At 32.4% G+C, this 26712-nt stretch overlaps 1 protein-coding gene across 2 annotated transcripts in view; it reads right to left on the minus strand.

Moving 5' to 3' along the window:
- Nucleotides 1-26712, minus strand: part of Cbp53E (Calbindin 53E) — a 579284-nt gene that overhangs the window by 269275 nt on the left and 283297 nt on the right. For both annotated transcript variants that reach the window (XM_072523348.1, XM_072523347.1), the window contains one exon: nt 16355-16441. In XM_072523348.1, the coding sequence (XP_072379449.1) occupies nt 16355-16441 (87 nt within the window). The remainder of the gene's footprint in view (nt 1-16354; nt 16442-26712) is intronic.

A 26712-nucleotide genomic window follows, 5' to 3' on the forward strand; every position in this document is an offset into this window, starting at 1 on the left:
CTTTAATGTTTGTGGTGAATTAATTTGTAAGATTATAGGTATATTAGTGTAAACTTTGCCTCTAAGATTAATTTTGTAGTTGGACTCAAACAACTGGAATATCCGCTTTTACTAAACTAAAACTAATGTATAATGAACATGCTATGAGCAGTCTAATGTTACAAATTAGTTTCGGCTACAGCTAAAATTTATTTTATCAAGTTTTTAGCATCCCTATAACTAGTACATTTCAAAACTTCCTATATTTTATACATGAGTCTATCCAAGGATAAAACGGAACATGAAAGGGCTCCTATTGCATATAGTGAATTGAACATAAAACTTGATTTATTCTGTGGATTATATTGTGAAATAAATAAAATATAATAAAAATAAATATCATAATCTAAATAAAATAATAACAGTTAATGTCTAAACCTTTTGATTGACATATTAAAATCTCGGTTGTTTATGTCCTAAAGGAACTATGTACCGAATTTCAGCAGTATTTTTCTTCTGTATCTACTTTATTTTACTAAAATAAACTACAATTTTAATAAAAAATACGCTATATTAGTTCTCAAAATAATACATTTTTTCAGGTTCACTGAGGGTTTAATTTCATGCAGAGCTGAAGAATGTTTTTTTTTGTCCTTAGGTTCAAGACCTATTTAGCCAGACAATTGGTTGAATACGAAAAAACAATTCCTACACAACAACAACTTCTACACTTCCTTTAAATTAAATTCTGACAATTTTTTAACCGTTCGTTCGTTAACTCAATTTCCTAACCTACCATTGCAAATACTATTGGGTGACTACACAAGAAGGATTGAACAGGAAAAGGTGCCCTTCATAGCGACTTTTTTTTACACAAACAATACAGGCAAGTGGCAAGATAAAGATAAAGGCAAATGACATAAAAGGAAAGACAATGGGAAATACTACAACTAACGTCCTACTATTTCGGATTCACACAACACTGAAAAAGGCAGTTTAGATTTTTCGTTTGGTACGTTTAAAAAATTCCCATAAAATCGATCTAATAGTTGGGTGTGTGAGAACAGATATGGTACGGAAACAAGTCCATTAGCCACATAATGTTTTATTCATGTTCAAAGATATATTTTTTTTGTTCTTGTTTGTTACTTTTTTCTAGATATATGTATCAATCACTAAAGTTATATTAATTTATATTTCTACTTTTAAATCTTTAATAAAATTTATTAGCAATTCTAAGGTTTCTTTATAAGCAATTGCCAAAATATGTAATAGACTTAACAGAAGCAAATATTTCATTGCAATAAGAGTTTTAATTAATTTATTAGATCGTTCTAAATATTTGTTGCAAAGAAAATATGGTTAAGATAAATGCGACGGGAATCGACCATGATTCGCTTTTAAGCGAAATATACTTGCCGAGAAGAATTTGGTAGTCGAGTAATTAAATCTGTATTGGGGTGGAAGTGGTAAAGTGGGGTGTATCTGGAAATATGTATTTTGCGAGTTTTCAACAATATTCTCCCAATGCTGTTCCCATTTCAGCCTTATTTTATCCTTATATCCCTTACTGTATAAATATTTCAAAAGACTCCATTCTGCACTGCTTCCTTAGCTAGAGTATCAGCTTTTTCATTACCTGGTATACCTACATGGCCTCTAATCCAAATAAATGTTATATTAAATTTTCAATTATGTTTTTTAAACAACATAATATAGGACACTTCATTTCTTTAAATTTTGTATTTTTTATAGAGTCTAATACAGATTTAGAATCTGCTAATATTACTCCTTCGAGTATGTTTTTGGATGTTAACCAGGTAATACCTTTGGTAATAGGTGGTAATTTATATATCAATGATTGGTTTGTATTTTGGATAAATACACCACAACCAACACCTTCCTTTGTCTTAGATCCATCTGTAAATATTCATAGATTAGTATCCAAGATTCAGTATACTTGGGAATTTTAATTCTGTATGTTTTTATTAAAAATTTAAAAGGTATTGTGTACATGTATTGTAATTTGTTAATACCAAATAAATTTTGGACTTCACTGGTCTCAGTAAATGCTTCTGCGAGCGAAAAAGAATTGTTTTGTTCCCAATACTGGTTTGTTAAGTCTTCTTTTACCATATCACCTAATGTGTTGATCATGTTTGACTCCTGGGCTTTTAGTTTTAACAAATATTTTTGCGATAATAACTGACGGCGTAAATTCTAAGATATACGGTGTAGATCTGATAGTTGGATTTCGACTACCTGGATAGAGAATAGAAGCAACGTTCTGCGGCAGTATCATTTTTTGTTGGGAGATGACTTAAAATAAAAATTTTATGGATTGTTGGTTATACCGACATTGAAACATCCACTGGTTAAGGTCGTCATAACTGCTATTACATTCACATATATCAGTTTCGGAAAGTTTTATTTTATAATCCAAAATTTTATGTCCAAAAAGGCATGTAACGTACATAGTATAAATTTTCCGAGAGATGAAGTTTCTGTCATTTGGGGGAGTAGATGAAAGAGTTGAATATATACTGCAGTATGTATTTTTGCTACTGTTAGTAAAGGATTGCCACTAAATTTCCCAATTAAGTCTAACATGTTCTTTCCTAGCTGAAACTAAATTCCATTTGAGAAACTCGTTGTATTCTATACCCACTAAAGTAGCGTCTTTAGCCAAATGGTCTACTATTTTATTGCCTGGAATATTAGAGTGACCTTTAACCTACACAAAGTTAACAATTCTTTTTGAAGAAGTTAGGATCCTTAGCTTTTCAAGCGCATCTACAATAAGTTGGTATATATGTGTTTAGAGAAGTGTCTTAATGCGAGGAGGATGGACTGTGAGTAAGATAAAATTATATATCATTCGAAATATAATGTGCTATTCATAATCCAATCCAACGCCTTGACAATAGCTACCATTCAGCTGTGAATATTCAGCAATCTGATTTTAATTTGTACTGAAAATAATCTTAGATATTGTCTATGTCAATGGTACAGCCAACACCAGTAGGCGATTTTGAGCCATCGGTATAAATTTTACAAAAATGGTTACAGTCTTCCAGCTTGTTCTGTACTACGAAATGTTTGTGAACAATTAAAATATATGAAGGAATTACTACAGCAAATTTGTATTTATCTAGTATGTCATAATTGGTGCCAAAGAATGGAATCCCTTCTCCATTGAATGAATATTATGATAAATTGGGAAAAGCAACAGCTAGAGTTGGAGAATTTTTATTTTCCCACCAAATGTTTGTTTGATTTTCAACAGAGAGATAAGATATTTTTTGTAATAAGCTGTTTTGATTATTAAACTATCATTAAAGAATATATTTTTCTGCCAAAAATAGACGTCAAATGTAAAGGTGGCTCGCTATATTCTGCCAATAGGGCTGGTGTGGCAGTAGATTTGAGAGCTCCTAGGACTAATCTTAACGTTTGTATTATAATCGATCCAATTTAGTCAAACGAGGTTTTGTCGTTGATAGATAGAAAAAGTTTCCATAGTCCAAAATTGATCTGGTATACGCTCAGTAAAATAATTAATGCTAATAAATTATGCTCCTCATAAGCAGGGATTTGTCTCTTCCCCTAAAACTACGACTAGTTAAATGCTACATTTTTCCGATCTTACTGTATGGTGTGGAGGCCTGGACGCTGACGGAGACGCTCACGAGAAAACTAGAAGCATTCGAAATGTGGGTGTACCGACGCATTCTTCGTATATCCTGGACCGAACATGTCACCAACACAGAGGTAATCCAAAGAATCGGAAAGGAGAAAAAAATCGTGAATACAATTAAACAAAGAAAGCTTGAATATCTAGGCCACATATTGAGACACGATAAGTACCGTCTACTGCAATTGATTGTCCAGGGAAAAATAGACAGTAAGCGAGGGCCAGGCAGGAGAAGACACTCGTGGCTCCAAAATCTGAGGAAGTGGTTCGGGCTCACATCGGTCGAACTATTCAGAAGCGCCGCAAATAAGATCAGAATTGCCATGTTAATAGCCAACGTTCGCAACGGACAGGGCACTTGAAGAAGAAGAAGAAAATAATTAAATAATAAGTTTATTTTCGGGTCTGCTCCCCAATCGTATCGATTAACGGCCTTCAGGATATTAAGGCTTTTTTCACATTTGGTTATGTAATTATTAATATGCTCGTTTCAGGTAGATTTTGAATCCAAGGTAACACCTAGGTATGTAAAACTGTTATATAAACGAATTTCCAGCTGGGAGAATTTTAACGTATTAACTTTTGGTAACCTGTGTTTAAAAAAAAATACTACACCTAACTTCTTAGATGAGATATCAATCCCATGACTATCAAAATGCTTTTTGCAATAAGACATATTTACTTTAAGGGCATTAATACATTGTTGAAAAGTTTTTTTCTCAACATAGAAACAGAAGTCATCAGTCTATTGAAAAATGTTACACTGCATTCTCATAGCATGTAAGTTTTGTGAATACAAGTTAAATAGTAAGGGACTAAGAAACTAAGAACTGAGCCCTGAAGTAACCCTTAGTTAACTGTCCTTGGGCCAATCAGTGAATTATTTAAACGAATATAGATTTGTCTATTTGTAAATAGATTGACTAGGACATAAGCACATTTACCAGGCACTCCTAATTTAACAAGTTGATCAAGCAGAAGGTCAAAAATAACGTTACCATATGCACCAGAAATATCCACAAATAAAGCAGCTGTATATTGGTTTTTAGAATAAGTTAACGGGATATCAGTTGCTAAGTGTAAAATGCAACCCATAGTACCTTTCCCATTACGAAAACCAAGCTGACCGTCTAAGGAAAAGTTGTTACTTTCATGATTCGTTCAAATGTTTTCAATATGCAGTATTGAAGTTAATTCCAGTGAATTTTCCAGGTGGGTAGATTAAGCCAACTCCACTTTTAGTCTTTGACGCGTTAGTGTAAAGATCTATGTTATATATTTTTTTGCTTATCAGTTTTACAAAACAAATTCTTAATATATTACCACTAATATCTTCCTTGTTAAATTTGGTGAGGAGAGTATCATGATGTGGTATTTATCAGATTATTGGAGAATGGTAAATTTCTGGTTTCAGACAAATTTACATATTTTAATAACGGCTCTGAAAGACGAGAAAAAGAATGTATAATTAGGTTACATGGAAGGTTGTTGTAGGCTTGGTATGATAATGCCATTAAAGGATATATTGGAATGAATTGGCTGAAAAAAATTTCAGCAGCATAGGGGAGGGGAAGGTATTCTCGCATAAGCCATAGAGGAGGTTCATTAACTTCACAGTAAAGACTTTTTGAAGGACTAAAACAAAATGCTCCAAGACATAGGCGGACAGGCATGTTGTGTACTGTATTTAATTAATTTAGGGTTGATTTAGTTGCATACATATAATGGAAACATCCATAGTCGAACTTGGAACGGATTAGTGATTTTTTAGTAACGCTTTTTTTGTTCGTGTCCCAATGATAGTGTGGTGGTATTTTAATTATATATAACCATTTTGGACAAACTCCTTTAGTTTCCTAAATGTGTTGTTTCCAGGTTAAACTTGAATGAAATATTAGCGTTAATAATTTGCAATTGTAAACAATCGGTAATTTAAAATTGTTGATAGACATTTCAGGGTTAAAAGAATTAATTCTGTTGCTAAATTTAATAACTTTTGATTTGGAATGGGAAAGAAGTCCTAGAGAAGCAACTTTGTTTTGTATATCATTGACTGCTAATTGCAGAATTGTACTAGTAGTAGCGTTGGATTTACCATTACAGTACAATATTAGGTCATAGGTATACAATACACATTTGATTGGTGGAGCAATATTTTGACTTATTTGTTAATGGCAAGAATTAGTAAGGATATGCTTAAAACTAAACCTTGAGGCACTCCATTAACTTAAATGTGTGAAGAAAACAGGAAGTTATTTCAAAGAAACCTTGAATGTTCTAGATGTAAGGAAGTTGTTTATAGATGTGTATAAAGTTGCCAGTGAGGTTACATTGAGAAAGTTTTTCAAGAATTGCGTTGCTAGATATGGTATCAAATGCGCCTTCTATATTGAAGATAGTTGCTATCAGATCTTGTTTGCTATTAATGGCGTTGGAGATATGGGTTTGCAGTAGTACACGATTATCTCGTGTGGAGCGGTGTCTCTGGTAACCAGATTGTTCTTATGGAATATTCTTGTGTTTTTCAAAATACCATAAAAGACGTTTATTAGCTTACATATAGTGATTGTGGACAAATAGTTGGCTGATTTGGCTTGAGAATTAGTATAAAAAGAGACATGCTCCATAAAGATGGAAATCTATGTGAACTCCAAATTGAGATAAATATCTATGTGAACTCCAAATGAAAAATATTTTATTATTCTAAACCAAAAACTAATTTATCGGAAATGAAATTTTCATTATTGCCTTCGCTACATTTGCCATCATCTTCCGCCATTTCGACAATGTCTTGCACCTTCAAAGGCGTTTAGTTCGCAATAAATCCTGTTGGTTTTAAATAATCATATAAATTCTAACCACACTTTCTAGGCCGCAGTTTTGTACATTCCGACTTATTGCATTAAGCAAAATGGAAGTAGCAAAAATAGTGCTTAAAATTTTTTGGTGTAAAGATTGACAGCATGGTGGTGGTATAGTGTTAGAGCCAAAACTTATTTTTTTTTAAACCGTTCGTTGTCTTCTTTCGCAGTATAAGTTTTTATAAAAATGCGATTTCTTGCATTATTTCCTCTGTTGCAGTTATTCACGGTATAAATGTTCGCGGTAAACCCTTAAACAGCATTTCTTTTTTCATCAATGAATATGTCGGCATTATCAGTTAACGTTGTAAAAATGGTTTAATACCTTTCATTCTGACAAAATATTTTTAATGATTTCATTTTTCCTTTATTAAAAAATATTTATTTTGTAGTCGCAACATGTATATCTATGTGTGGAAAACAGGTAAACTTTGACATCATATTGAACCCAACGTTAGAGCCAAATCGATGCAGTTGTTGCAGTTAAGGTGTTGTTTATGTAAATTTTTAGTTGCTAAACTGGCGATTTAAATTGCGTATTATGAAATTTTGTGCATATTTCCCAGTAAAATCACCAAAACATCAATATCTGAAGCATTAATTAAAATACTTATTGTTGAAAATATTTTTTTTGTTTTGGATAATTGTAACCAAATTTTTACTATCTCAATAATCAGCCGATGACAATGCAACAAAAAAAAATATACGATTAGTCAGCAAAATAGACGCCCATTTAAATCTGCTAGTAGCGCTTGAAGCAATAGTACAGTAGTATTAAAAAATGCCACTAGTAGTATCATTTATTGTTATTATTAGTGAATAACCACAATTTCAGTTTAAAATACGTTTATTTTCACGTTTGGATTTTCGCTTCAAAAATAGTTCGTAAAATATAAAATAACAAATTATTTTTTTGGATATTACAAAAAAAAAACTTCTAATAATTTAATTTTATCTTTCTCTCTATATTTACAATTAAAATATACAGAGTGGCCCAAAAGTCTGGAAACGGCCACTTATCTCGTAAATTGCTAGTCATAATTGTACAAAATTGGAGATGCACCTATTTTGGGATACGGACATTCCCTATTTGACAATTGCGATGTTGCCAGATTTGGCGTTTTTCTGATATTATTAGTAACTTTGGTTTTTCAAATTCATCAGCCTGTATATTCAGTCATTATTAGAATCTCCTATTCAATACGAGTTCAACCATATGTAACACTTATGATTTTATGTAGTTTGGAAGGTCTTAAATACATAAAACAGATGGCAACGCCAAGACTACTACTTTTTAATACTAACTATGTTTAACTACATTAAAACGTAACAATTGATAGATTTCAACATTTTTTAACATAATGGTTACTTTATCAAGTGTTCAAAATGTGCTCCATTTGTGAGTTGACAGTACCCTAATCGATGGTAGAATGCGTCTACTACGTTTCTTCATGATTGTCTAGAAATTATTCGAGATTTATCGATAATTCGTTGCCTTAGCTCTGCAAGACTTGCTGGTTTAGTTTTGTAAACCGAATTTTTCAAGTATCCCCAATAAAAATAATATTTAGGATTGAAATCAGGTGAACGTGGAGGCCATTGAATTCTACCTCGTCTACTAATCTATCGTCCGGGAAATATCTCATCTAAATAACGCCAAACATTTACACCAAAATGAAATGGAGCTCCATCTTGCTGAAACCATATCTGATTAAAATTGGCCCCCAACAAGTTTCTCAGTGTAGGTACAATTTCATTTCTAAGTAACATTTCGCAACTATCGGACGTTAAATTTCCTTCGATAAAAAATGGCCCAATTAACTGAATACCTACTATACCTGACCACACATTTAATTTTTGTGTTCGTTAAGTAGGGTTTTCACGCTTCCAGTGTGGATTTACACTTCCACACAGTGTAAAGGTTGCTTTATCGAAAAAATATATTCTGTTAACGAAATTTTTATTATTTTTAATTTTATCTATCATTACCTCAGTAAACTCTAATCTACGATCAAAGTCATCTTCACCTAATTCTTGCAATAAGTTAATTTTGTATGGTTTAAATTTATTCTTACGTAATACACGTAAGACTGAAGAACGACCTACATCATGTACGTGTACAACCCTGCGTGAGGATGTATGTGGATCTTCAATAAAACTTTGCATTATATCTAAAGTTTTGTTGTCATTCATAACTCTTTTCGATCTATCTGTTCGGTATCTATCTTTTACTTCTCCAGATTCCTCAAATCGCCTAACAGTTTTTTGTACCGTCGCCTTATGAATAGGTGAACGGTTTGGGAAAATATCAATGAACAAGTTGGCTACTTCACAATAAGATTTTTTTCTATCACCGTACTCTCTCATCACTAGAATAGTAATTCGTTCTTTTTCGTTAAGAGCCATTTTAGAGAAGCAATTTATCTTGCAGAACTTTTCGAAACACAACTACTCTCAGTTTTAGTTAATAATATAAATGGTGAACAAATGTCAAAATCACAGCATTCTCAATTTAAATATTTAAATTTATTAAAATCTACATATTTTGCACTGTTTTATGTATTTAAGACCTTCCAAACTACATAAAGTCATAAGTGATACATATGGTTGAACTCGTATTGAATAGAAGATTCCAATAATGACTGAATATACAGGGTGATTAATTTGAACAAACAAAAAGTTACTAATAATATAATAAAAACTGGAAATCTGGCAACATTATAAATATCAAATATGGAATCTCCGTATCCCAAAATAGGTGTAGGTACCTCAAATTTTGTAAAATTGTGACTAGTAATTTACGAGATAATTGGTCGTTTCCAGACTTTTGGGCCAGTCTGTATATGCATTTTAAAATAGAATTGACGTTAAAACAATATTCTTAATATTTTTAAAGTACATTCCTGGTACTTTATTGGAACGGTTTGGAACGGTTTTATTAGGGTCACTAAAATCAACTTTAACAGCTTTAAGCATATGACTTGTCTTTCCTCACTATACCTTTAGTGACATTATTTTTTGTTTTACTGTTTTAAATAATGGACCACCCCAGTATACCTCTTAAGGTACATTTAAATCAAAGCGAACACAAACGAACGAACGAAGGAACGAGTTCGTAGGTGTTCGCTTAGTAATTTGTTATAGAAATTTACTTTCTAGTAAACGTTCGCATTTGTTGATGATCCGTTTGCAACGTCGGATACAGATGAAGATGTAATTATTAACGCTGCTAGTTTTATACTAATTGCAGGATTTTCTGAAAAAAAGGAAGAGAAAAAAGGAAGAATAGAGTGAGGTGTTCAAATTTGTTACAAAAGAGAAAAAAAGAGGAGATGATGCATTGTTAATTGATTGGCGATTGTTAACTGGTTAAAAACTGACAATTTAGGCCAAGTTACAAATTTCTGTAGAATGTCTATGGGTTATTTTGAAATATAATTTAAAAACAAATTACGTAGGTATATAAATTCTGTCAGTCCCACCTGACTCTTTTGAAGAGCCTTTGCTCTTTTGTCTTTTCGTCTAAATGATGCCAAAAGCGAAGTAATATTTTTTTTTTACTTCAAAGCCATCATGATTCATATCAGTAGAAATTTTCTTCCAAGCATCAGTTTTTTTGTTGATTATTTTATATAATTTCGACGTTAGATTCCATATATATTCTTCGTTTCTATATATTTCGATTAATTGAAGCGTCGTTTGATTCGTCCATTCCATATCGTAAAATTATTTACGCATACAAGTTCTCTCAGCAGTACACAACAAACAGCCCTTTTCAACTAATTTGTAAATAAATTGGTATTAAAACAGTGCTTCCTAACGAATTCGTTCGCTACGTTTTATTCACTATTCACACTGAACACTGATTTCTTTTGATGATTGGCTGATTTACCGATATCGGTTGGAACATATCCGAACTCGAACGACTTCGTTCGGTCGTGATTGATTCGCTGTTTAAATACCATAATTTTAACGAACGGAATCATTCGTTCGTTTGTGTTCGCTTTGATTAAAATGCACCTTAATCCGGGATCCGACAGGTGGGGTGTACTACAACCCAACAATACTGAAGCGCCTAAAATATACGGGGATTTGCATGTAGAGGCAACAGCGGCTAGATAGCTTTCTATAGTATATCCATCTATGCGATGACACATAGTTTTTATTCATCTGTTTAGTTTCGCCAAGTATATTTGGATTGAAAGCGGTCAGAATCCACGTGTCGGATTTTGTACATTCTGCAGAATTATTTTTATTTTCATATAAGGTAAAATCCTCGAATAAATGAACTTTGAAAAAATTAAAGCAAATATCGAACACAATTTTAATAATCATATCTTGCCCAAGTACTTTCGATTTCTACAGCATTATCAGGGGCATTTCGTCAAATTTGGGCTATCCAGCAAGCGCAGAATGTAATAAACATGAATTTAAACATAAATTGTACATAACACTACACTAAAACAAGGACAAACAGTTTAAAATTATTTAAAAATTATTCTACGCTACATTCTTGTCGCTTGTCGGCAACAGGAGAGAGAATGAATTTGATAAAAATATTTTGTTAGTTTTTGTATCAACGTGCAAAAAAATTTTCAATGTTTATGTTTAATTCATAATAATAAGGTATATAATCTGTATTCATTTATTTTCTTGTTTTATATTTTTCCTAAATGTTTAACTAAGAAAATAAACTAATTACAACATAACATGTTTTGCATATGTAAAATCATGCAGGCTTTTTACTCGTGGGTCATCATTAACCCAACCTACATTAGAAGGTTAACTAAATCCCCATACCAGTTAAGGGGTTAAATATTTTCACTCCAAAAAGGAGTGGCACTTACCCTTAGCGTAAAAGCACAAATCGGCACCATATAACTTTTTTCTTTGACATGTTTCCTATGCTCATTTTAAATTGTATGGCAATCGAAGCGGCTCTTTATAAATCTCAGCAAAAACCGTGAAATAATGTACTAATAGCGCCGTGTAAAGATTTTACGGTGTGTGGATCAAATACCGATATGTGAAAAGGCAAATTTTCTGATTTTAAATTCGATTATTTTCAGAAAAAAGTATAGTCTGCGGTATACGTACAATATTCAGCAATACATACAATTATAGTATTGTTTTATTGAAGTAATACTCTTTAGAAGCTTCATACCGTGCACGAAAACTTTTCAAGTTTTCTTTCGAAGGTTGACGGAAAGCTAATATTCATTCCCGTAAGAGCTGCTCGCTGTTCTCAAAATTAATGGCAAGGAAAAGTTGCTCTTACATATATGTATGGGGTAATTTGTTTACTGTCTGCCTGGGTTTTAACCTTCAAGTTGAAAAGTTATAATAGTATTGTCAAATTGTTCGATATTATTCATCTATGACTTGTATAAAAACAAAAACAAAAAAATTTTTAAAGCTTGATTTACACATCAAAAAGGTGCAAAATATGATGATTAATTATTATGAAATTTCAGTTCTTTAACCAAAGTTATCTTGATATCCAATATCGAATGTTTTTTAATCTGGTGTTTTATATTTATTTTTTCTTAAGCTATGATACAATTAGGATATTTTTTTATTGCTTACAATTTTGAGTAATTTTCTTCTCTTGTAATATTTGAATAATTAATTTATTTTTATCCAAGGAATCTTAAGAGTTCGTCTATTAACCATTCCAATGCTGTTATATTTGGCTGATAATGAAAACGATGTTGCTGTCAAAATATAATTGAGAAAAAATTTTCACGAGTAACTAGTATTGACTGAGCATTTAAAATCAAATAGTTATACAATCGACTAGGTATAATAGCTTCAATAAAAATACTTTTTCTACAAATACATAAAGTGAAAATAAAAGAGAAAATACAAAAAAAAACGGAATATCGAAAATTGTGGATATAATATTTTAAAAGTAACACTTATTATGACTTATTCCCTAAATATAAGTAGTGTCAAACTTATCCTGCTTCAGTCAATAAAAACCAAGTAGAAACATCAGGATCTCTGACTTGTCGTAAAAGGCGACTAACACGAGAGCAGCTGACCGCAGCCCTTTGACCAACAGTCGATCTTAGCCTTACCAACTCATCACATTCACACCCCGAGTGTTGAAGAAGTCGTTTTGACCATATTTGAGTGGAAGGAGTCTATTTTGAATGGGGGCTGTATGTGGCATATACATGTCGTACATTCTACACATCGACTGCGTAACTAACAAAAAAATCATAAGGCATACAAAAAACGGCCCCAAAACAAATTATTACAATACCAACAAAAGGCGCATGCCACAAAAACTACTAATAAAACTGGAAAAACGAGCAAGAGGGGTCCACATCTTCAAGCGTCGAGTCGCCAAACTGGGCGAAGTACGGAGCAGAGACTCGAGGCCCGAACAAGCAATACAATTCGATGATATATCACTAGAGATAGCGGAGATATAGCGCCTCACACTTTCCGGAATTATGCAGGGTAGTACGGAGCAGAGTTTCTCAAATGGTGGGTCGCGACCCGGTACCGGGCCACGAAAGCAAAATGCCGGATCGCCTTGCCTCGCCGTTTCACATTTTGCTTTTTAAGGCCGCGCTTTGACTTACGCCACCGCTTTTATTTTAACCTCCCACTACCACAGGCACAAAATTACAAATCTGCTGCACCGTTGCTTCTTTTATTCCATTCTATTAAAGCTTAGTGTCAAGCAAGAGAGTGCGTATTTTTCGTGCATATTGATTACGTTAAATTTAACGATGGATAAATTTGTTATAAATCAAAGTACTAACACTACCACAAACAGACCGTCGAGTGATCTGCAGTCAGGTACAAGTTCTAAGAGCGACAATAATAATAGACAGTCAAGTAATGTCCATCCAGAGGCAGACACGAGTGGTAATTACAAACGGCCGCTTGATGCGCAGTCTACAACAGTCAATGTTCAATAAAATTTGTATCAGCTCGACGATAAAAATTCCATAACTTTTGATCCAAATGTCCTATCGACAAAAATCACGAAGGATTTTTAAAGGCAAAGAGTTCAGCTTTCGTACGCGGTTTTTATATTTTGCCGAGAATAAACTCAGTTTTTATAAAGGTGTTAAATAAATTAGGGTGGCACGATTTTTACCATTTTTTACGATTCTCGTGAGCTTAATAAAATTGATCACTTGAATTGACCATTTTTAACAAAATTTCAATTTTTAGAGATCAATTTTTAAAACCTATGACATGAAATTTCAATTTTGAGTTGTGGTAACAAATATAAGACATTTGAAATATGAATAAAAAACGCAGAATTTAACGTTTTACGTTACAAATGATCATACGTTACCGGAAATGCATTTAAGTAGACGGTTTTGGCTATAGTTTATTGCAGAAGTTTTGTTCTTTTGAAAACGTACTAGTGTAATTAAAAAAAAATGTTTTAAATATTTTAGATCGTTTGTTGTGTCAAAGTTTAAATCCAGCATTTTTAAGCATATTTCAAATGCCTCACAGTTGTTACCAAAACTCAAAACTAAAATTTCATGCTATAGGTTTTAAAGGTTGGACTCTAGTAATAGAAATTTCATAGAGCCAGTCAATGAAAGGTATATATTTTATTGATCTCGTAAGAATCATAAAAAATGGCAAAAGTCGCGCCACGTTTATTTATTTAACACCTGTATAAAATATGAGTTTATTTCAGGCAAAATATGAAAACTGCATATAAAATCTGAGCTATTTATCTTTAAAACGCATCTTGACTTTTGTCGATAGTTCACTTTAATCCAAAGATATCGAATTTTTACCGTCCAGCTGATACAAATTTTATTGAACATCGATTTGGCGCGCGTAACTGACATGCAAAATCGATGGTCGCTTTAAGCGTTGTTTCTAAGACAACGATTAATTCTACACAAAAAATGCTTTTAAATATTTTTGTTTAGAATTACTTCAGCTTTATTTTTTATTTGAAACATTTTTTTCTACGGTGTATAGATTCTTGGTAAATCGATTTTTTTGGGTTTTTACCCTCCTGCAGGGGGGCTTTTAGGGGGAAGCACAGGGGAAAAGTAGTAAACTTTTTGCATCTTTTTTGGGGTCTTACAATTAATATTCTCGGCAAAATTCAGCTTGTTCGTACGATTTTTAGAGGTTCAGTGTCATTTTCTGATAGCATTGACTGATAGCAGTTAGAAACAAAATGATTGGTTATTTAAAGACATTCAAAATATTTAACGTACGTCGTGCCATCCTTTTTAGGCTTTGTTAAGAAAGATGGTGCTACTGGTGAGGTATGCCAAATAAAACTAGGGAGAAAACCTATTTTGCCAAATTATCTGCAAAAAGGAGCTGGTGAAGCATTGTCTGGAAATAAAGAAAACCTTTTATGGATTAACCAGATGGAATGTCTCTAATATTGATTTTCAGATAACCAGGAGAAGTAATATTCCAAAGGCTTAGGGACGTGTTAAGCCTACAAAGCCTACGGGAACTTCGTTTTAGAGGCACTGGGCTTTCACAAGAAAAAGGTTGGCGAGGTTTTTGATCGGTTGAAAAAAGAAATAAAAAAAAACTTTTCAACTAATCAAACTGATCATTACATATCACCTCATAAAGATATTTCATATTTAGCGAAAAACACAACTAAGCGATCACGACGGGATGGGGTTCACGATGGAGACCGCGATTTGTTTGGGTTCAGAATGTCCTGAACCCAAACATCTCTTTTTTTTTTCTGCAAACTAAACTGCATAAATATCTGCATTTGTAAATGGAAAAAATAGAACGCACCTTATAATAAATTTTAGCAATTATTTTTCTTCTTGTAAATCGAACATTTAGTAAACTATATTTACAACTGTATTATTTAAACTATTGAGATGGCAGGTCGCTATCGGTCCGATGTGTTCGCTTTGTACAGAAACCGAGATCGCCATCGCCATCGTGAACGCGATCACCATCGTTTTCGCTTTAGATGTGTTCTCCGCTTTACACGACCATTTTAGTTGTAAACAAAAACGTATTTTTTTCAATAACACAAAATATATTTTTATGTATATATTTTTTAAGTTTTTTACAATAATTCTGTATATAAAATGTTTTGGCCACGCCTTTACAATTTTTTTATTTATATTTATTTCAGTACTTTTCGAAATAATTCAATAAATAAAAATTGTATTCTATAATCCTTGACTTAACTACACGTTTATCTCATTTAATATCTTTTAAAGTGCAGATCCACTTAAAATTCTTTCCGATGATGTAGAACAAAAATTGGATAATATAAAAGTAACGCCAAAATAAAGAATACGAAGATAAAATATTTGCGGAATATTTTAGGTATTCAAAATAAGTCATAAATAAGTCAAAAGATGTATATTATGAAATATAAGAAAGATCTTATCTAGGTTACGGAGTTTACAAAAGAAATAAAAATAATAATAGAACACAAACGGAACGTAAATAAAAAGGTAAACAGCTTTTAAATTTGTTTCAAGCAGCAGAAAACTGATATTGCTGCAAGAAATGAAAAATACAAACGTTTTAATAATATTCAAATAAAAGTCGTGTTCAAAATATATGCTTCTGTTAGTATATCAGCCCGAATTTTATTTTAAGAGCTTTCAGCAATGATCGCTATTATGAGCCTATTTCGTTTTGCACAGCTAACCGGCAAAGCCACTATGGAAGAGCTGTAAATGTTTTATGAAAACGTAATAGCCCCTTAGATATAACGCAACATCGTTACCAGCCATCAAAAACGAAATAAACAGTTATATTTAGTAGAGCTACAGAAAAAAGTTACTGACTCTACTAACTTTAAGAACATCTATAAAAAACTCACCTTCATAAATTCAACGCTGGACTCCAAGGGATTGTCGAACCGAAACAAGAGCAGAAAATTCTCCTCCATCGGTAAAAGCTGAGCGAGCTGAAAAAAGTTTAAACGTTGATTGCCTTTTTATGATTTTAAAGTGGATATAAAATACGTTGAATATAAAGTAGTTTCCCTGAGATTTTATTGTTTTACAAATTTAAAAAGACGTTTTTTGTAAAAGGGAAATGAATAAAAATGCTTTGTATACATTTTCGTTTTATTGCCATATTTAATTTATTTCATTTTATAGCACGCTTTACGTGTATAAGTAGAGTACTACACATAAAACATGCAATCTTCGTCCCGTTTTTAATTCTTCATGCCAAGATTTTTGCTCAGGTTATTTTATAACTTACTTGCTATAGCGAAGTATATTTATTTATTACTTACCGAAAGCTGGACGGTTTATAATTAAAAAATAAAGGACCCCGGCACTCTTCTTATGTAAAACTGGTTTTAGTTTGGTTGAAATTTTGCAAAGAGGTAGCTTTGGTCATGCTAATCAAAAGTTATTATTAAGCCATGACTTGTTAGTTAGTCCATACATATTTGTATAATATACAGGGTGTTACTAAATAAGTGCAACAAACTTCAGGAAGTGACTACTTAAAAAAATAATGACATTTTGCTCATAAAAATGCTCCGGTTTCCGAAATGCAGGGTGTCAAAATTTTGCTTACAAACTAATGATTTATTTATTGCGCATTTTTTCAATACAACTAAGAATTTTATATTCATCATTAACGCATACGAGTAATGGTCTCAATTTTTTAAAGAAAACAGTGGTACGTCACTGAGATATTTCAAATTAAAAATCACTTTTAAATTTTTCGTTTAATTTGTGACAAAAAACCGCTCTTTTTTTGTTTTTCATATGATGCGCCATTTTTATACAAAAAAACATAAAGCATCTTAACATGTCTTAAATATATTCTCTAAAACTATCTACAATAACATTAGACCAAACCAATAACAGAACTTACAATTAATACAATTTTAAATGGGTGCAAAGCTACAAAAAATGTTTAAAACGACCCCCTGAAACGTGACAAAATATTCAACTCTGAGCCTCATTGGTTATCGTATTTGTGCAAATATTCCTGGTGTATTTCTCCTGGGACTGAATCTTGTGTTACGTTTCAGGGGTTCGTTTTGTATATTTTTTGGAGCTTTGCAACTTTTTAAAATTTTATTAGTAGTCGGTCATAAAACATGTTAAGTGACGAAATCTAAAATTTTCGGATGTCTCTAACTTGTTACTAATGTAATGTAATTCTAGTGCTAATGTTACACATTGCATACTTCTGTGCCGATTAAGTTATTAAAAATGTCAGAATATACATGTTTCTTTACCTGAGAAACCATTTTAAGGTTCTGATTCTGATCCAGATTTCAGTAAAGGAGAAATATCGTTGGACAATTCCGAAATTGAACAAAGTAAGTTTTAAGGTTATCAATTGGTTTATGGAAGTAAAAAATGTTTAGTTATATTAGATACCAAGTTTTACTTGCTGTGGCAACTACTTATGGTAAGTTTCAGGTTCTAGTAATCAGTTTCCGTTAAAATAGAATATTGCTAACAGGAAAAAAAAGAGAAATAAATAAACCAAATAAAACAAAATTATTCAAAATAATGGGGTAAGTCACAAAAAATACAGAGGAACCGGTGATGAGATACCTGCAAAAGTTATTAGCCCTTCTGGAACATGCAGAGAAACATGCTATGATAACCGGTTTTTGGTATACTGGCTGTTTTACTTTCTTAGAGATCTCTTGAGTGTTTACCAGTTATCTTTTTTGAATAGTTTACTCCTGAAGTTATCCTAGAATTAAAGGGGAAGTTAGTGATACGCAATTAGGTTTACTTAATAATCTTGGAACAAAATAAACACTATTCAGCGTTCAAGGTCTGATTCAGAGATGTTAAGATGTCAATCGTTCTGGGTACATGTGTTTTATTGACTTTAAGGAAGAACTTGATAAAGTTAGACATGGAAAACTGATGAAAATTCTTGGATGACTAGCAATACGAGAAAGACTTAAGAATTATACAAAATCTTTTAAAAAATACCTAATACCATTGAGATGATACCCAGCAAGTACTCTTAGACCTATTTAATATAATGTACATAACAGAAATAATCTCCCAAGAATGGTTGCTGTCCACCAAATACCAAACACAGCAAATCCGACAGAATGTTCGACAAAAATAATATTTGAAATTCCATTATATATATATATATATATATATATATATATATATATATATATATATATATATATATATATATATATATATATAAAGAAAAATAGATTTTGCCCTGGGCCCTTCTGAAGATATCCGTAATCACTGAAGGTAAAATTTATTATGTGTGCTTCTACACCTAGTCTAGAATTTGTGTACCCTGTAGAAGTTTGTACAGGCCTTTTGCTTGGTCTGTCCTAGATCTACCAGGGTTTTTATCATATTCTCAGTTTTTGCCTTTAACGGTCCAGTGCCTCGCTTAATACATGTTGTATAGTCTCTATTATTTAGACATTTTTTGGTGCATGCCCAGTCAATCTTCCTGGTACTGTTCTCAATTTGTGCCTATATAAAGCAGTTTTCTGTTTTTACATAGTCTTCCAATGAATATTTTTCTATGTGTTTTGGAATTCTCTTCCAGTATCCTTCCTGACTCTTTCTGATCTAGTCCTCTAAACTTCTACGAACTGCAGTTTTGGTACACTTAAAGTTACAGCTAGGTCGTTTGATTTTTTCTATTCTCTTTTTGCAAGTTTATTTGCTTTTTCGTTGCTTTCGATGCCCTGATGTCCTGATACCCAGACAAGGTTAACCTTGTTTCAATCACCCAGTTCACTGAGTTCTTTGTTACAGTCCCACACCAGCCTACACGTCAATTCCTGACACGTCAGTGCCTTCAGTGTTGCTAGAATATCAGACAATATTATATAAATTTGCTTTTTTTAAGAGCTCTTTCATTATTTCCTTTTTCACATTGCAGTATTGCATAAGTCTGCACTGGAAAGACGGCGCAGTTTCTCGTCAAGGTGCAGCTTTCGCTAATTCTTGGATAATTAAGGTATATTACTTCGTACCCCGGCAATTACCCCGTGTACTCCCCCTGTGAACATCCTTTGTCGACCCGGGCCAGCACAGTCTCTATAAGGATAGTGGTATTTACAACTCTATTTCTGAGCATAGATTCTATCCAGTTAAAACATATGTACACATACACTTACATACTACACTTCTTTACGTCTCAAAGCATTGGCTATGGATGTTATCGAAGTGTTGTCCAAAGCCCCACTATATCCAGAAAGGCTTATAGCCACCTCTTTACTTTCAATTGTGCTCCACTTTTTTCGCCAGTCTGTTTAGTGTGGTCTCAGTTGAATTCCCTGCTTTATAGGCATGTCGTTCTTAATGTATTGGAGTGTGTATCAATATTTCATCCCTAATATAGCTGTCGAGCAGTTTCTCTAATGTCTTCTGTAGGAATGACATAAGACTTCAGAATGACATAAGCCATCTTACAGACTTTGCCTTTTCCTGTTCTCTTGTACAGGGTTTAGGGGTGAAAGGTACTTCAATCTCTCTCCATGCTATAGGTATGTACCCAAAGGCTACACTACTTCTGAGTATATTGCATATTCTGCTGTACAAAAGTTCTGGTCCCTTTTGTAATAATACTGGATACATACCATCGATTCCTAGTGATATATAGGGCTCGCATGAGTTTATTGCCCATGCTACTTTTTTATAGTTTACTATCTTTTTGACTGACTGCAAGTAAGTTGCCTTGAGGACCTCTGCAGAGCCTTGTTGCCTACTGGTTCCCAGTCAATTGGTGATTGAAATATTTAAAAAAGTGACATTTTCTGCAATTTTTGTGGCAATAACAACTCTCAACATTTTTAACAATATTATGTATTGACTGTAGGCAAGAAAGTGATCTCCCTTCAAAAAAACTGAGAAAATAATTCTACACACTTGTGTCCAGAATTACCACCATAAAACCATTTTATTATTTTAACTTTTTTTGCGTGCGTATAAACAAACATGTTGTTTACAAAAATAAATTAAAGATCTACGCTGTTAACGCTTTAAACAACCACTGTATAATGACAAATTATTGGCGACGGGTTAATGAAGCGGGTGCGCAGAAAGTCGACGGCCAACAGTGTTGCCATTTATAGGGTGTATATCTAATTTAAAACTCAACATACTGTATATGGCATAAACTAGTAACTTAGTTTTGACACCACTTTTTGTCGTTTTATAAAACGTCAGCTATTCAGACCTTTTTACAATTTTTTTAATTTTATCTATTGAACCATTTCTAATAGGTTAGCGAATTTGAGAATAAAGTTTAGCGAAGTAAATACACTGCTATTTAGCGAACTCTTTTTATTGGCTTAGTATTCAGGAAAATCTACTTTGTATTTATCGGAATCATTCTTACTAATGCACGGTTGAAATCTCTTAGTAAATGTTGTGATGATGGTATACTAATTATCTACTGTGATATTTTTTCCATGTTTAACATTTTTACAAGAAAATCAAATGAGTTACTAAATCTTGAGAGCAATTATTGGTCGCAAAAGCACTATTTGCCTGTGTTCTTCAGTGAGTTTTCAGATTAAAATTATAAAAGTTTTTTATATCTACCCGAGCAAAAATTTTAATTATATAGTTATTTGGTTTTAAAGAAATATAATTACGATAATTGCAATACTCACGGAATTCTCACTTTATTTTCAATATGTGTAAATATTTGCTAGCCGTTGTGTGCTATATATTAAAAAGCAATGCATGTACGTGCTAATTTATCGATTAGTAGTTTTTCTTTTATTATAGTTTTATTGTAGTACAAAAAGGATACGTATCAAATGAAATCGATATTTGTATAAAATAATTTATTCCTTATATCTTTCAGATATATAAAAAGCAAATAAATTATGAAAATTAAACAAACACCATCTTTTATTACCACCAAGTGATGCTAAATACCTACGATGGGCCAAGAATTAACATTTAAAAATCATGTAAACTTCCATAGAACAATACAAAAAGCAGCGGTAGCCAAAGCTGTAATAAGACAACTCATAGGTAGAAAAGTAAACTGCGTACAAAAACAACTAAAACTGACACACAGCATCGTACTATTCATATTAATGCATTTCTCGCATAGGGACACATCAGCAAAACCTAATGGCGGCCCATAATTACTGCCTACGTGAAGCAGTTAACGTACCTGGATACGTCGCAAACCGTTTCCTGTACAGAGATCTTTAACAAATATGAGTGATATACGTAAAAATCTGAAGTAAAGTTCGCAGAACTAGAAAAATATCCAAGTCCGATATTAAAAGAGATCATCAGATATGACGCGTTTCATCGATGGAAGCACAAACGACCAAAACAACAGATACTGGCAAACACGTAAATCAGAAGATAAGTTCCTAGCTTCAAAAATGATGACAAATTGTAAGTACTGTGTAAAGTCTATTAATAGGATTTATAAAGGAACTATAAGATGACTAATAAGTTATGGTAAAAAAAAAATGGAGGTTGATTTACCTTTTTACACGATATTATAGACAACAGCCACATTTAGCTAAAAATATTTGAGGGTGGATGTTTTGCCTAATAAAAAATTAGGCTATATTAGGCCGAAATTCTGATTACTTTTAAATGTGTTCAGCATTGTTAATATGGGCTGTAAATGTTTGTATGTGTGTAGACTGTTTCTGTTTAGTGAACGTGTGTTGTGTATTGCATATGAATTGTGTAGAGTATTCTATAGGTGCATTTCTTTGATTTCTCTTGTGTGTTAGTAGGTTTGGTTTTGGGCATGACAGATCTAAGTGTATTGGTTATTTTGATTTTGTTGTAGTCTTGTACTTGTTTTCTATTCTTTTTAGTTTTTCAAGTAAGCCCTTTACATATAATATTGTTGTCATTCTTAAGTCCCTTCTCGTGAGTGTTGCTGGATTACGTGTTGTGTCTTGTTGTTTTGTTTTTCTATCTTATGGAATTCCTTGTTAATAAATAACAATGGGTAGTTTTGTTGTTAGAATCTTTGATAGCAGGTTTTTTTTTCTTAAAAAGTTTTTTCTTTAAAGCAGGTGTTTTAAGCTCTATTATATAATGATTTGTTGATTCCTTTTTTGATGTTCACGTTGTGGTTTGAGTGGTAGTTTCAATATCTGTTGGTGTGGGTTGGTTTTCTTTAAACTTTGGCTGCGTATGTATCCCTTTTGTGATTGGCACATATAGAAAAGGAAGTAAATTATTTTTTTTTTCATGGTAAATGTAATGAAATTTTTTTTATTCTTGATGTCCATCAGTAATTTAGCCAATGCTTCTGTTCGATGAGGACAAATGGCGAACACATCATCCACATAACGTGGGTTGTTTGTCAAGTTTATGTACATTGTTATGTTCGAAATTCTTCATGAATATATCTGATAATAATGGACATATGGATGAGCCCATTTCTAATCCCAAGTTTTGCTAATAAAAATCATTATTAAGTTGGAAATCAGTATTATCTGTGCATAGTGTTACTAACTTCATAATAGCTAATACATTAAACTTGGCTTTTAGTCAATGTCCCTCTCTAATTTACCTCTTAATATTTTTAAAATTTTTTACGATGGCACATTAGTGAAAAGGCTGGTGATCAAAACTGACTACTATTTCTGCTCGTTTTGTAGGTATTCTTATGAGCTTTTTTTTTATTTCACAATAAGTTTGTTGTCATCTATTAACTTTCGTATTCTCTTGGTAAAGCCGTACTTGCTAAAGTTCTTCTTAAAGCGAATATATATTTTAACATCATGTTTGCTAAAGTCCGCAAATTGATTAACTCTTGGGCAAATGTATCAATTAAAAATAAATTAAATAAAAATATTCTTTTGTATTATTTTATACTCTTGAATATCTTATAATCTTGAACGGAAATGTTTAAGTATATTGAAAAGCGAGCTTATAAAAGCCAATGAAAAATTAAAAGACTTTTTTGTTTTTTGAAATTATTTGTTTACAAATGGTTCCATTTAGGTAATAAGTTTAAATCTTACTCTTATACTACTTAACCTTCCGCTACCGAAGGGGGGTACAGATTGTACCCCAAATTCGATTTTTCATGAATAATTTTTAAAAATGTTGGAATTTTGTTTAACTGTTCTAGTTACTTCTTCATTGGGATATATAAAAGCATATCCAGCCATTTGTTTTCAATTTGACATATTTTACCTATGAAAAGTGCAGCTCTGTGATTGGGTTACAAGTTGTACCCCCTCCGTCAACCGCGGTACAGTTCATTGCGGTCGACGCCACTGACTAAACCAGACGTTTTGCACACGGCACCCAACCTGTTGTTTGCAATAACACACAAATCAGTTCTGTGGATAACTTAGTGCTAACATACCGTTTTAGTTTATCCATTTGTGATTACACGATTTACAGATATGTCGAAAAAAATAAAGTTAGACCTTTGGAAAGAACAGGATCGTGAAACTGCAGTGCAGTGGTTAGAGGAAAGTGATGGTGATTACCTTTCTGAAAGAGATAGTTTATCGGATGATTCAGAATTAGATGATAATTTAGAAGTAGTGGAATATGAGCCTGAAATTCTGCAGGTAATTTTTATTTTTGTTTTATGTACGATATTTCTATCTTGAGTTTATTATATTTTAGCCATCTGAGAGCGACAGTAATGATTCTGATAAACCAGTTTTGGGGGCAGTAGATTCCACATTTATTTCCAAGAATGGTACAGTTTGGAAAAATCGTCCTTTACGACAAACTAGATGTCGCACAAAAAACTTGCTCGAAAAACCAGGGCTTACAGAAAAATCTACAAATGTCGCTAAAATTAGTGATTGTTTCAAATTATTTGTAGATGAGAAAATTGTAGAGATCATCGTCAAATGTACAAACCAGAAAGCGGAGAAATACTTTCAGGATTGGAATGGGAAAAATCCTAATAAAACAAGAACCTGGTTGCCCACTGATTCAGTGGAAATTTATGCGGTCTTGGGACTCTTGATTACGGCAGGTGCGCTAAAAGCCAATAGGGAACCAGTGCACTTTTTGTGGTGTCGAAACCCTTTGTACAGTCGATCTATTTTTCCGGCTGCCATGTCACGCGACCGATTTCTAGATTTAATTTCACTTATGCGATTCGATGATTTGAACACTAGAGAAGAACGTAGAAGTTCTGACAAACTAGCAGCTTTTAGGGAAGTGTTTACAAAGTTTATAGAACACTGTAAAGAAAGTTTTAAGTGCCACTCTCATCTAACTGTTGATGAACAACTTGTAAGTTTTAGAGGTAAGTGTCCATTTAGAGTCTACATTAAATCAAAACCAGCCAAGTATGGCATCAAAATATGGGCTCTAGTTGATGCAACAATCACCTGTGCTGCTAACCTTCAGATTTATACTGGAAAAGATGGTAACAAACCAGAAAAAGACCAGGGCAAAAGAGTAGTACTTGATTTGGTCTCATTTCTAAAAAATGGTTATGACATCACTACTGATAATTTCTTTACCAGTGTTCCCTTGGCAAAACAACTCCTAGATCGACAAATAACATTATGTGGAACACTTCGAAAAAACAAGCAGGATATCCCTCCAGCCCTACTACCCAATATTTCTAGACAAGAAAAGTCCTCAGTTTTTGCCTTCACTGAGGAAATAACACTGGCCTCTTACGTTCCTAAAAAGAATAAGGCAGTAATTTTATTGAGTACAGAACATAACGACGATAAAATTAGCGGAAAAGAGACGGACTATAAGCCAGACATAATCTTGCATTACAATTCTACAAAAGGTGCCATTGATACTATGGATAAGATGGTAAATGAATAATCTTGTAAAAGAGCCTCTAAGAGATGGCCATTTGTTTTGTTTTAAAATCTTCTAGACATTGCAGGTCGGAATGCATACGTACTGTGGACGACAAAGAATTCCATTCGTGCGTATGAAGCTTCTCACAGACGCAGAGAATTTTTACTAAACCTATAGATATATATACTAAACTTATAAAGCCCCATGTCGATAGGCGACTACAAAGTCCACAAAAATTCCATAAGCGAATTATAAACGCGATGTACGAATTATGCACCAAGGGAGAATCGCGAAAACGACGCCACCATCTTGAAATCCTCAGAGCGATGTTTACTTTGTCCACGCAAGAAGGACCGCAAAAGCAGAAAAACGTGCAATTCTTGTAAATTATTTGTTTGTGCTGAACATCAAATAACCACAACAATTCAAACAATAATATTATGTACAAAATGTAAAGCTAATCAAAAAAACGATAATTAATTTTTTCAAAACTAAGAAGAATGTTTTTTTATTGTTACTTATATTTAATAAAAAATACTTGCATTTGTTTTAATTATGTTTTAACTAAAATTATTGCATTATGTTAATATTTAATCTATAAAAATGCATGGGGTACATAATGTATCCCCTCCGTCAACTTCAAAACAACTTGACCCTTCGGTATCGAAAGGTTAAACTATCTACATATCAGTAATAAAATTTAAAAAAATCGAATAACAATTAATCTTGTGATTCGTAGTATTACCAGGGATTAACTTAATATTTTGCGTACATTATTTCATTTATTATTTGTTTTGAGACCTGTAATATTACTAACATTAAAAACACGTAAATGTCATAATTACTCCTGACAATTATTATTACGCTAGCCCAAAATAGTAAAGAGCTACAAAGTGCGAGTTGATATAAAAGAAAGTACATGTCAGAGATGCACATTTTTAGTAAATTCAGAATATTTTTGCCAAGTAGTTTTCGACACTTTGTTATAACTATTTTACTTAGAATTAGAAAATAATTTCTAATTGGTCGTTATTGTTTGTTATGAACTTTTAACTTTTCATTAAAAAAGTTAGTTGAAGAAAAAGATTTAATCAATTGGAAAATGAGAAAAATTCGGTCTCGTACCGAATTGTGTTTTATTTCACAGTGTTCTTTAACTTACAGCTTTTCTGAAATGAATGTACTTAAATTTCACAATAAACAAAATATATAACTTCCCAAATTCCAAAAGAATACAAATATTAAATTGTGCCAATTAATATAAGGCTTTGAATTTTTCCATCGGCTTATTCTTTTTCTCAATAAATTGCAAGAACTTCTTTATCGTACTTAATAACATAAAAATTAACCGTTTGTAATAAACCAAACTCAGGTTATAATTAAATATTGATTATATAGAAATCTTTTATTAAATATTTACAGAAAACCTGTAAAAAATTTTGTACATACTTATAAATTGAAT

This window comes from Diabrotica undecimpunctata, chromosome 2 (genome assembly GCF_040954645.1).
Source record: "Diabrotica undecimpunctata isolate CICGRU chromosome 2, icDiaUnde3, whole genome shotgun sequence".
Lineage (NCBI taxonomy): Eukaryota > Metazoa > Arthropoda > Insecta > Coleoptera > Chrysomelidae > Diabrotica > Diabrotica undecimpunctata.